The sequence below is a fragment of the Ammodytes marinus genome (assembly GCF_949987685.1).
Source record: "Ammodytes marinus genome assembly, chromosome: 9".
Classification (NCBI taxonomy): domain Eukaryota; kingdom Metazoa; phylum Chordata; class Actinopteri; order Uranoscopiformes; family Ammodytidae; genus Ammodytes; species Ammodytes marinus.
In genome coordinates this window covers 12,972,893-12,985,782 of record NC_137213.1, presented here as the reverse complement: position 1 = coordinate 12,985,782, position 12,890 = coordinate 12,972,893, and the positions used below count along the sequence as shown (strand labels likewise).

At 39.2% G+C, this 12,890-nt stretch overlaps 2 protein-coding genes across 3 annotated transcripts; one reads left to right on the top strand and one right to left on the bottom strand.

Moving 5' to 3' along the window:
- Positions 1 to 241: 241 nt before the first annotated feature.
- Positions 242 to 2,003, top strand: LOC307254937 (transmembrane protein 14C-like; the record flags this gene model as incomplete). Of its 2 annotated transcripts, XM_080033509.1 has the most annotated exons (5): positions 242 to 297; positions 448 to 556; positions 1,067 to 1,168; positions 1,266 to 1,353; positions 1,666 to 2,003. In XM_080033509.1, exons 2-5 carry the CDS (start codon positions 481 to 483, stop codon positions 1,727 to 1,729), a joined length of 330 nt encoding a protein of 109 aa, XP_079889635.1. In that variant the 5' UTR covers positions 242 to 297; positions 448 to 480. The 2 variants fall into 2 exon arrangements, with proteins under 2 accessions (XP_079889635.1, XP_079889636.1); XM_080033510.1 differs by lacking the exon at positions 1,666 to 2,003 and having other exon boundaries at positions 1,266 to 1,357.
- Positions 2,004 to 2,266: 263 nt separating this feature from the next.
- On the bottom strand, positions 2,267 to 12,890 carry LOC307255346 (serine/threonine-protein kinase MAK-like; the record flags this gene model as incomplete). The annotated part of the gene is made up of 15 exons (XM_080034027.1): positions 12,787 to 12,890; positions 11,149 to 11,203; positions 10,749 to 10,870; positions 9,343 to 9,425; positions 8,937 to 9,069; positions 8,266 to 8,437; positions 5,841 to 6,008; positions 5,092 to 5,391; positions 4,801 to 4,997; positions 4,585 to 4,706; positions 4,248 to 4,331; positions 3,682 to 3,756; positions 3,369 to 3,473; positions 2,841 to 2,936; positions 2,267 to 2,415 (listed from the first exon to the last, which is right to left on the bottom strand). The coding sequence occupies exons 1-15, from the start codon at positions 12,885 to 12,887 to the stop codon at positions 2,267 to 2,269; spliced, it is 1,962 nt and encodes a 653-aa protein (XP_079890153.1). The 5' UTR covers positions 12,888 to 12,890.

Genomic DNA, 12,890 nt, shown 5'->3' with positions numbered 1-12,890 from the left:
CACAATTAATGACATATGTTTTTTTTCTTTCACATTTTGTATCTACAAATTAAATGTAAAGGGACTTTGTTAGCATGGGAAAATCGATTTTACATTGCCAAAGCTGTTTGCAATATAATATTGAGCAATATGAAAACAATAAAAACAAAAGTTATTCAATATGAATACAAAATCTATCCATCCATCCTTTCAGTCTTTTATTTTGAAATGGAACGTTATGACCCCGGAAGAGAACTGGTTGACGGAACGTTCTGGCGTTGCCAGGTGCCAAAACATTGCTACCTTTTAAAAGTTCAGGTATGGATGATGTTTTGGTTTCTTTTTAGCATCTTTTGTGCTATATTCGAACTGTTTGATTGTAAACACGATTGTTAGTACCTTTGTCGCCTTGTTTTAAGAGTTGACAACTTGTGGCACAGTGCTGGTAAATATTTTCCTCCTTTCTAGTATTTATCAGCAGGAAGTCTGTGATTTGTAGACATGGCTGTGGACTGGATCGGGTACAGTTATGCTGGTCTTGTGACTGCAGGAGGAATCATGGGTTATCTGAAAGCAGGTAAGAAAAGACACATCAACATCATGTTTGGTATTTACATACATATACAATAGCTAAAGTTGAAAAAATAAAAAGCCAAAATAAAAATATGAAACTGAGAAATTGGTTTTCAGTGATGGAACACAGGGTTCCTACAGTTGAAATAGGATTAAATCCCTTCATGCATGAAATAGATAACGACAAACTGGGCCAGGCCTTTTTCATCTTTTTTGTATTAAATATACCTTTATAAAACATATTTTTCAAGGAGTTTTTCAACAGAAGTAATGATATGTAGAAAATATAAAATAAAATATATTGTATTTTTTTTTTAATTTTAAACTTATGTTGTGTGGTAATATTGAAATGTAACAATAAAAAACTGAGAGGAGATACTGCTACTTAGTCGAATCTCATTGATATAAATATGTTTAGTTTAATTTATTTGTCACAAACACAACTGACAGGGCAATGCATAGTGAATGGTGGATCAGATTAGTAACATTAAAACATGTATTCCTTCCTCCACAGGCAGCGTCATGTCTCTGGTTGCTGGTCTCCTGTTCGGCCTGTTGGCAGCAGTCGGTGCTTATCTGGCATCTCAACAGCCCAAGAATGTCTGGGTCTCACTGGGTGAGCGGGTTTAGTTTGTTAAACTGTGACATTTCCAACTCAACTGTAGCTTTGACAAACACATCATGGCAACAACAACTGTTTTTCTCTTCTGCAGGCACCTCTGGAGCTCTGGCCGCGGTTATGGGAGTGAGGTTTATCAACACCTTGAAGTTCATGCCAGCTGGGCTGATGACTATAGCTAGGTGAAACACAATTTTGCTTCACGTTTCAAACATTGTTTTACTGAGATAATCATTAATATTTATTTTTTTACATTTTTAAACTATTTTACATTTAGTTCTGCACGGTTTTAACTAGAAAGGTGTGTGTGTGTGTGAATGTCAGAATTTCCTTTGAGATCAATAAAGTATCTATCTATCTATCTATCTATCTATCTATCTATCTAGTATAGTCTGCATCCATTAGGCAGCAAAAAACAAACATAAATCGACACATGTGTGTATCCTTTTTCCAACTGTATCCTGATATAAATGTTTTAATTTCTTTCCCCCCAGTGTACTGATGCTGGTGAAGATCATTGTCGGGATGACTAAAAAGAGACCAAACAAAGCTTTATAAAATATCTGAAGGAACCTTTTCTTTGTGTCTGAACATATTTTTGCCTATGAAAAAAATGTACATACATTACATTCATAAACATTCCCCTCTTTATTCTGTATCTCTTGTTCTAAAATACTGTGTGCAATATAAAATGTCACTGCCAAGCAAACAATACTTTTTTGTTAAATTTTCTGTCTATCTTTTGTATTAAGAAGCCTTTTTTATATGTTGTTTGGTTTTGTTTTAAGTTTGTAAATGTATATCTTCAACTCTAAAATAATAAATTCACCCATTTGAATATATAAAAAAAATAACTACTTTATTTCATTTTTCTACTCTATTATTTAAAAAAATATATATATACTGTCACTATTATTAGTCAAGGGACACTTGTACAACACTGAACAACATTTAATAGCATGGCAAATGTAACCACAGACTAGCAGGAAACACTTTTGCACACTGTTGGCAGCGTCTTCTGGAGTCTGTATTTCCTGGCAAAAGAAAAGAAGTGGGAGTTTTTGTCCCATGAGTCACTGGTGTAGGCCTGCCGTGCTACTGGTGGCCTCCGTATTTGGCAGTCCAGTCTACTCGTCCGTGAACGGGCTGGAGGCTTGTGTTCCTGGAATAAGAGGCGTTCTTACCCAAGGTGTTGGGTCCCGGGATCTGAGGATTCAAAGATCTGCTCCTCCACCCTTCATACTCTGGGCAGAGAGAAGGATTTGATTTGATTATTTCATTATTTATCTCAAAACAATCAACATACTGTAGAAGAAGGAAAGAAAATCATAGTAAACCAGTAAAATCAATCCGATTCCATCAAAGAAATAATAAGAAAGACGTGTTCGATTGACGAGGCAGAAGCATAATGCTTGTATATTCCTGCCCCTACTTTACAAAATCAAATCATTACAGATGCATTGAAATAGCTATGAATATATATCAATACAATGTGACTATTCTGCAAATAAATAATAATAAATAAATAAGGTCTCCTTTCTTTATTGTTCAAATATTGTTTCCTTGTATTTTTGTAATATACATAATAATAGTAATAATAGGAAAGTGTTTTAATTTCATTTTCACAAAGTGACATCAAGCTCCGTAGTGCTGATTGTTTGTTTTTTACCTTCATTTGCGAGCCCCAGTTTACGTGAAGAGGTCTTGATCTTGGACGGTTTGAATTTAGAATCGACTCTTAAATCAGCAGCAGATGACAGATCAACTACAAGATTGAAAAGAACAAGTCAAAAATCAGTTTGAAATTGAAGAGATTCATCAGGTCCGGGTTAGATGATGCTAAAACCTAAAAGATTAAGTCAAATACATAATTTAATTTGAATTTATTAGTCAATTTATTTGACATAAAATAAAACAAACACAGGTATAACTAATTAGCAGTAAAGAGATAAGTAAATCAAATAATATTGTTTGCGTGCACAAAAGGGGTAGGAAGAAATTTCAATTAAACTTCTATCTTTAAGAAAGACAATGACTCCTCTCTAACTCCAGGGGGCGTTCTGCTACAGTGAGAGACGAGAAAGATCAAAGAATTGAACTTGTGACCTGAACAAATTGCTCTCTGTAAACACAAAGCATTAGTTTCCACGGAAGTCTGACTCAAACGTTGTTTCTGTGAGAAAAATTAAAAACTCACTAGCAGAGATTCCTCCTATCGCTGCCAGTTTGATCCTATGTCTGGTTGCCTCGGTTTCAGTCTTCTGAAACGGTGACATGTATGTTTTGGTTGTTTGGAAGGAGTCTGGAAGGGAAAATAAAATCAATCACATCAAGTTTCAAATGACCCTTAAAAAACTATTATCAACAACGAAACCAGTCCACTAATGTCTTCTACCCAGAGCTCCTTTTGCTCATTCTAAAGACATACGATTTTGAATATCAACAACATATCAACAATGTCAGTTATCTACATCTGTTTTTCTCTGAACGGCTCCGTATTGGAGAGTTACCTTTGGAAAGATCAAGCTCCTCCTGGCTCTTTTCTTTGAAAAGCTGCTTATCTGTTAATTTAACAGGACTAATGTCTAAAACAGCACAGCACAACATGGGAAGAGAAGAGGAGGATTGAGTGGTAGGAGTGAAAGATAAATAAAGTCAAGCACTTACGATGACCAATATCAATCTATTTCTGTTTTCTCAGAATTTGTAAGGGTTCCAAGGACCTGTGGGAACCCTGTGAGTTCCAATCAGTGTCTTGGATGGTCGTCATACTTTTATAAACATATGATATTTATGGGAAAATACAGGTTTCATCTTTTCACTCCATCAACAATTGTGAAAAATTCCATAATTATTTTAAAATACATGGTGAATTACAAAAACAATTATATTATCAACATGTACTGTAGTTCAAGAGAGAAGAACAAAGTATTTCTATGAATAATTTGGCTACTGGCATTGCATCTAAAATATCATTTATTAATTTAATGTAAATCCAACTTTCTCACCTGTTATTTTAAAGTTGTTATGAGCATCACACATAAATGTTTCTTGTCTATGCTCAAGTCTTTCTTACCTTTATTCAGAGGGAACTCCAGCCCCTGTGTTCTGGTTAAACACGAGCCGCCCCACGGGTTTCTGTTGTTTTGTAGTTTTACGCCTGAAAAAGAACAAACAGAACAAATTATAATTTAAAAGAGAAACATTGTGCTACGTAGCATAGCACATTTTTTCCAATGGTTTCAGGCTGATATTTCACTTTTAAAACTCACAGAACTTCAATCATTTTGTTTCACTTTTATCAGAATGTTATGTGTTATAATAAGTGTTGGGAGTTTGTAGCTTCCTATCAAAGCAACCTACAGAAATGTAAACTTAACACTTCTTGGATTGATCAGATCGTTTCCTCTCACCGGGCATATATCTGGACTGGCGGAGATAGTGCATCTTGGCAGACAACAACGTTGAATCAGCTCTGTTCAGCCCACTGTTGCTGGGCAGCTGTGCTTCTGTGTTGTTCTTTGACTTTGGAAATCTGTAAGCAAAAAAAAAAAGGTGTTGTATTTCCCTATCTTTTTTTTTAACTGATGAAAAAAGATCTTTTAAAATAAAAACTGAACAGTTCTAACCGACGGCAGGGCCCATTCTGTTCCCTGTCCCTCAGAGAGTTGATAGTGGGTTTTTTAGAGATGGAAACTCCAGCGTCGGCTTCCTTGCCATCGTCCCAGCTGTCCACTGACATGAAAGACGCTTGGCCCCATCGTCTGCGTCCTGTCCTCACTCCAGCCATACCGTTCTCTGCTCCAATGGGTGCTGCTCTGGCCGGCTTTAAAGAAAAAACTTATTATATATATATATATTTTAAAAAGTTTAGAAGGTTTCATTCCAACTTGTAGAAGCTGTACCTGAGTGATACCTACAGCCTGACAGCCCATTGGATGCCTGTTTTTCACCAGGCTCAGAGGCTCCTGCTGCCCTTCCGTCAGCGCATTGGAACAAATCTCTTGTTTAGTGGTTGGCTCCAAGTTGTCCTGAGGTAGTGTGATCTGTTTAAGGGGCTGATAGAGGGTTTGGCTGGCTGTCTGCTGCTCTGTCTGAGGTGTAGCTGCCTCACCAGACCCCAGGTCAGTCTTACAGACTGACAAAGGCTTTGCCTCTGTGGGGAACTTCAGAGGAGCACCGATCGCCTGGCCCACATGGAAGTATGGATACCGTAGAGCCTGGGAACAGAACAAACCAAAGAAAAAAAATATCTTAAATAACATCTCTTAAGTTTGTGATGAAGTTCAAGATTCATGATTTGAACAAATAGGAATATGGCATAGAGCAATTTATAAATTATGGGAAAAATATACATAAAAATACATGTTACATTACATTTCACTTTGAATGAAGTCAGTGCATTCAAATGACTTGAATGAAGCCAGTGCACGGGCCACGCCTCTGCAGCAGAACATCCAGATGTCAAGTCTGGTCTTGCCAAAGTAAGCTGATTGATCCCACTTGGGCCTCCCATGCTAAAAATAGATGCACTCAGAGGTTCCTGGGATAAAATAATTCAGCTAAGGACTTGTGTTACCCTGCAAACACTGTAGCCTCGACATCGGCCCCTTGTATTTGTATGTATTCCAAGTAATCTATGTTAAAACTTTAGGGTTTTTGAACGTACCTGAGCGGCACTTGGTCTTTTCTCGGGGTCCCACTGCAGCATGTCATTCATCAGTGCGATGGCCTCGTTGCTGGCGTTGGGGATGAGGGACCTGAGGCTGGTGGGGACACACTTTGGGAAGCGGAAGTTCATTGAGGTTGCCAGGTTGAAGCCCTCCGGCCAGTCCGACTGAGACAGGGAGAGACAAGAGATAAAACAACAATGGCCGCGTTTCCCAGAATCGATCGTTCTTTGGGGCCAAAGAAGGGTCGAAAGAAGGGTTCGCCAAAGAAGGAGCGTTAAGATACGGGTGTTTCCCAGATGCCATCTTAAGTGCCTTCTTTGGAGAACACGTAAGTTGAAGCGAAAGAAGCTCTTTGGTGGGAGCTGTCCACCGCGGTCGTGCTGAAACTGAATAAATCGATGCCAGGCGAATCGATCACCCACCTCTTTATCGGCGCATAAGTCACACACAGCGCCCCATGGTCTCCCCCACACAGGTGGAATTAGGCTACGCATGTAACGTGTGTGTGTGTGTGTGTGGGGGGGGGGGGGTGGGTGCGGGTGTGTGTGGCAACAAGTGTATCAAAGTAGTAATCAAGCCCATTAGCGCATATATACCCCGTGGATATAGGCACACACGTGATGTGAGAATGGAAGAAAGCGGCAGCAAAAGAAACAAGCGGGCACCGTCGTTTACCGCGGAGGAGATGGGCGTCTTAGTGGACGAGGTCTGGCAGCACCGGGCAGTTTTATTCGGGGGAACAAGGGGCAAAAAGAACATCACGGTGAAGAACCGTGTTAGGCAGGCCATAGCCGAAAATATGTCCCCCTCCAGCCCATGTGGCCTGCGTGACTGGCGTGCTGTGAGGAAGAAGTGGCAGGAGTTCCAGAACCAAACAAAAAGGAAGAGTGAGAAGGTTTCACTAATCAATCTCCCTTCGTTGCAGGTGATGCAGACGCCCAGTAAAGACAGCGCGGAGTAACCCCTCCCCCATATGGTTTCAATAAACTATTTTGGTTTCTTTTCAACCATGTATTGTGTGGATCATTTTGCATTGAAATGAGGGTGTCAAACCTAGCAACAAAAAGTCCCAGGCAATTTGTAATGTATCTAAGCGTAGGTTAATGACGTGTGCGTATTGTGCGCCCTTTCAACAGCATTCCAGTGCCAGACTTTCAGGTAAAGCACCCGGACACTGCAGCAATAATCATAGTGTGCAGGACGTTACATGTAGCCTACATCTGCTGGTTCTGTTTATTTATTTCAGCCTTCAGGCCTGAGAGTTGATATGGGTGATGTGTGGTGGTTGTGGGTTTATGGTTTAGTGTTTGGTGACTGGTGGTGAAGAGGTAGGGGCTGCGGGTTGTTGGACCGGGCTGAAGGCAAAATTGCAGCGGGTTGCTCTGGATGTGTGGAGACACCAGAGAGATCAGCCGTTGGATCTCCGCACGGGGCAGCCGGTACTTTGCCTGGACGGCCCGGTCTGATAGCACGTCCAGTGGGGAGAAGTGCCGACGCACGTATGCATTTATGTAAACCGTCTGGCTTCGCGCACGGCGAGGCTGTTGGTTCGCAGCGAGAAGGTGTTGTATTGCAGCCATGGTTTCTCACACGTGCGGACTTTGGCAACGCCTTTAGCAGGTGGAGCCGCTCTGAATGAGGTTCAGCAGAGTTCAATTAAATCTGTTTCTTTGATATCTGTGAAATGCTGTTGTTGAAGGGTTGTTGATGTTTTTTTTGTATGTGTAGTAGTACTATAAACTCACATGTGTGTGGAAAACGTAAACGTCTAATTCATTAAAACATTTTTTTTCTCTACTATTAGCCTATGTTTCTTGCGCCAGTGGTCCGCATTGAGCATTGTTTTATTATTTCGAAAAGTGGAGGAAATAAATTTCCCTGACGCGGCATGATCACTGACGATTTGGTCGCTAAGAAAGGTTGAAAGAGTGGGTCAGCTCCGTCTTAGTGAAAGTACTACTTTCGCTAAGAACGAATCTGGGAAACGCATTCTTCTTTCACAGCGTTCTTAAGAGCGCTCCAAAGAAGTACTTAGCCCAAAGAGGCTCTTAACGATTCTGGGAAACGCGGCCAATGAGTGGAAGGCAGTGAAGAACGTTGCATAATGACTTAAGGTGAGACACTGCAGGTGAATAGGGTTAACATTTTAACTTATAGATATCATCATGAAACCTTGCCAGTTAATTATCTACATTAAAACACTTACTTGTTGTATTACAGTTGGAACATTGAATACACGTTATACACGTTTTTTGGAACAAAATGTATCATTAATCCGACAATTAACAACATATGAAGAAATCCTTCTGTCAAAACCTTCAGAATAGTGTTAAGAATGATTATAAATTGTAAAAAATTGTAGTTGATGTAAGTGATTGAGAAGTTGAGATTTTTGGTTCCGAGTATTCATTCACCATTCACCTTCTTCAGCGTTCCTAGCACCTGACAGATCTTGAAGATCTCGTCCACCTCGCTGTTGCCAGGGAACAGGGGTCTGAGGGTGTAGAGCTCCGCCATGATGCATCCCACGGCCCAGAGGTCAATGGGGGAGCTGTAGTTGTTTGACTTGAGCAGAACCTCCGGGGCTCTGTACCTTTAAAAACAGCCAAGGGGGACATTTATGGGACCTTTGCATACAGTGATTTCACACTAGTCCTGCTTAAATGAGTATGTTGTTATTTTCCAAACTGTGTTCATTCCTGATTGCTGCTATATTAACAAAACATATGTATTCTTACACAGAATAAGGTGTTTGTGTCGCTTACACACCACTAATGAGAGCTAACGTGTTAATTGTTAATTAAAGGATCAGTTCAATTAAATTACAAAAGAGCACAAGTGTAAAATTGTGTTTTTTTGTTTTGTTTTTGTAATTTGGATATGCCACTTTTTTAAGAAAGAAACACGTGGATGTGTGCATATTTTTGCATTAATTCATTTAACATTTTTGTTCGTCTTTTCAAGGTAAATGCTAAGTGGTGTTACAGCAAGTGTGAGTGAGTTATGGCTTGTTATGTAATTGGTGCTTGATCCTCATGAATGACTTGTATTGCTTTGCTATGATATTCTCCTTTAAGTAAATGAATTCTCACCATCTCGTAGACACATAATCGGTGTAAGGTGGCTGCGAGCGGATTTCTCTGGCTAATCCAAAATCAGCGATCTTAACCAGCTCTGGGCCCATACAGAGCAAGTTCTCCGGTTTCATGTCACGATGGAAATACCCTGAAAAACAAGAGATAGTAACGTAAACCTCTGCTGATGCTGATTTGTCTAGTTTTGCATTGTTATGTCAAGCAAACTAGTGATTGCCTCTAAGTCTCTACTACAATTACAACCACTTTTACAGCTAATACTGATATGTCTATTTGGTGTTAAAACACAGTTAAAACATCTCAGACTAAATCGAAAAGATGTTTTAACGTGACAAAAGTGCGGTCAATCCAAGCCTATAAGGAAACAGAAAAGGAAAATGCAAAGACAGGAGGAGTCTCTTACCGTGCTTATGCACAAATGCTAAGCCAGACAATACTTGGAACAGAACGTTCCTTATCTCATTTTCAGAAAACATCTTATCTTCTCTGGCGGCCGCAAAGAGGTGGAAGACAAAAGAAAAGAAAGAAGTGATAAAGAAAAAAAAAATACTATGCCATCAATCATGTCCTATTGAAGGGGGAATGACACTGGCACCCATAAGCAGTTCAAGGAATAGTTCAAATATTTTATATTTTTGTTTTGTTGCCTCTCTCTGAGGTTCAAGACAAGGCAACAGAAACCATTCTTCTAACTGCATGCATTTTTTTAGAAGAAGAAATAGGCAAAGGTCGCTCATCGCTAGCTAGCTTAGCTCAAACACTGGTAGTCAAGGGTAGCGTTAGCCTGCCTCCGTCAACAGTCAGAAGATACATTTTACAACATCACTTATCAGACCTGTGTGTGTGTTGGGACTTGTTGTTTATTTACCATGTATTGTTGTGCTCTATATTTTTGTCACATTTTAGAATCAAATAACGTAAGGAAACCACACAATAAGCATGAGCGAACCACCGTGGATGTTCTAGTAGGTCAACGGTGTGTGTTTGATTCTAAAATGACATAAAGTGCAAAAAATATAAAGCGAAACATATTGTGATAAAGAAAAGTCCTAACAAGCACACAGGACCTTCATTGACCTGTCAGAGGAGGCGGGCTGATACTTCCCATTAACTACCAGTATTTGAGCTAAGCTAATTAGCGATGAGCAACCTTTGCCTATTTCTTCTTCTAAAAAAATGCATGCAGTTAGAAGAATGGTTTCTTGAACCCAAGAGTGAGGAAACAAGATGAAATTAAAAATGTGAGATATTCCTTTAAAAATAAAAGATACAGATTTTTACCCACAAGAGAATTAAAAACGTGTTGGGCTGAGCTTTGCTACCACTCACACCTCCTCTTCCACTGGAGAAGTGAGAAAATTCTTGTGACGCCTGATTTCTTAACAACTGTCTTGCTTTTGCATAATTTTCAGGTTTTTAGATAATGTTGTTTACTCAATTATGAGCCAATTTATACCAAGGCTGAGGAGCGGGCAGCTTGATAACACAGCATTTAATCAGACAGTAGAAGAGAAAGCAGAGGCAGTTTATCTCCAGTCCTGTGTCACCTACCATGTTTGTGAATAAAGGACAGTCCCTGTAATATCTGAAATGTCATGTTTCTGACGACTGACTCAGGGAACAACTTGTTTCTGCAAAAACGAAGACCGACACATGATGACTCAAGCCGATCCAAATACTTATCACATTATCAAACACACGCATGCACGCACGCACGCACGCACACACACACACACACGCTGCTGTATTGTATCACAAGGAAAAAGGCCTACAGATAAATAAAGGCATGTGCCTGGGCTGTGCTCTTACCTTTCTTTCATGAGCTGATAGAGGTTTTCTTTCATATACTCAAAGACAAAGTAGAGGTGGTCGTTCTCTCGGATGACTTCCCTTAGTTTCACTACATTGGCGTGGTTCAGCTTCTTAAGTGACTAACAGCACAAAAGTGTTTGGGAGACACATAATATTGTCAATGAAAATCATTCAAAAATCAAATAGATTCAAGTCCTGATAGCGCCACTATAGGCTCATAATCTCTATATGAGCTGTTGCTTACAGCATTCCATGGGAAATTGTCAAAACCACGGGAAGAATAGGTGGGTTGAATAAAAATATTGTCAAATATGGCTGGTTATTGCTTACATACTGTATTTTTAGCTGCTGTATGAACTAGTGGAGATGTCTTGCCTGACTTTACAATGATTCTCACCTTCACCTCTCTTAGATTCAAGCACTCATCCCAAGAATAAAACTTCCTCTTCATCCTGTATAAAAAAATAGATTACTATGTGAGTAGTACGTGTTAAAATATGTATAAACTATTATTGAATGTATTCAGTTTTCCTCATACTCAACTCATATATCTGATTATCAGGCAAATATTAATACATACTGTATAGTCCAGCAGTTACATTGACGTGTTTGCTCAGTAACATAAGCTTATTAAGAAATCCCAAAGCAAATTTTCACACTCAGTATATTTCTCATTTGAAGGATAAATTGCCCAAGAGTTATTTATTTTATTTTAACACAAAGCTGCTAAATTCCTAACAGAAGGAATACACATATTGCTTACATTCTTGCTGTAATAAGGAGAAACTTGACACTTGCCTTTTAGTTTGTGATGTAGGATAATAACAAGTGAATTTTTACAGAATAGTTACTTGCAGATTATGGGAATTTTGAATGCACATCTTGACCTTCTTTATCTGGTAAACAAATCTAGCTATACTTCTGTTTTTATTATGACGTTGTAGTTTGATTTTTTTAATGCATCCACGTGTTTGAAGCCACCGCATAAAAGCTGCTGCGCTAATACCTTTGAGAGCTTTCTTTGTTGTGATTGTGAGCTCCAAGATAACACTGCATTTCTGTTGTTCCCATAATAGCACAAAAAACAGCCTCCTGGGCAAAACTGCTATTTTTAAATGTGCTTCACTTCAATGTTTGTTTGCCACATGTAACCTGTTTTAACCTTTCTTTCTTTCTTTCTTTCTTTCTTTCTTTCTTTCTTTCTTTCTTTCTTTCTTTCTTTCTTTCTTTCTTTCTTTCTTTCTTTCTTTCTTTCTTTCTTCCCATACTCCAGGGCCAACACTGCAGGGTGTACTTTCACTCCTTTCACTGTCATCGGTAGTATCAGCTTGCACTATACCCTTACATATACAAACAGAGCCCAGCTGAGCCTCCTGAAGCATTCATTATTAATTTCGCGCCAGAGACAAGAGAATGATTCTTAAGCAGCTCATCTTTAAAATGTGGTTCATAGGTTAATCGGAAAGTTATGAATGTACATGAAATATATATTTATAATTACAACAGTCATATCTGTCATATAAGTTTTGGCACTGTATCTCAATATGAAAATCTGATTTTTTTTTAAGTATTCAAGGGATTCTATTAACTTTAGTTTTTTGTCAGTGACTCTGGAACGCTAGTTGACAAAACACTTTTTGTCAAAATCAGTGAATATCTCCTCTGTGTTATTATTACACACCCTTGGCTCTGTAAACTGTCATGTAAACAAAGGGTATGTAAACAAAGGGGGCTAACCATAGCTAGCAACATGCCAGAGGTAGTTCTTTTTTTTCAAAATATCGATTTTTGGACCTGACAATACAAAACAGATATCACCAAAAATAAACATCACGATATATTGCCGTATCGATTTATTAGCACTGGGCCCTACACTGATAAATGATACAAATGTTTTCTTCATGTGAGGATGCAACGTGTCTGAGTCTTGAGCCAGCAGTCACTCAGTGTTCTAATCAGCTTAACGCTTCCAGACAAAACAACAAACAGTGTGTCCCTAGCTGCTAGCACGTCTGTCTTAGCCACACACACTCACCTCTTTATGGCCACCAGCTCCCCGGTCTCGTTACTCTTGCCCAGGAGCACGCTGCCGTATGTCCCGTCTCCCAGCTGCTTCAGTGTGGTGTAGCGGTTCATGGT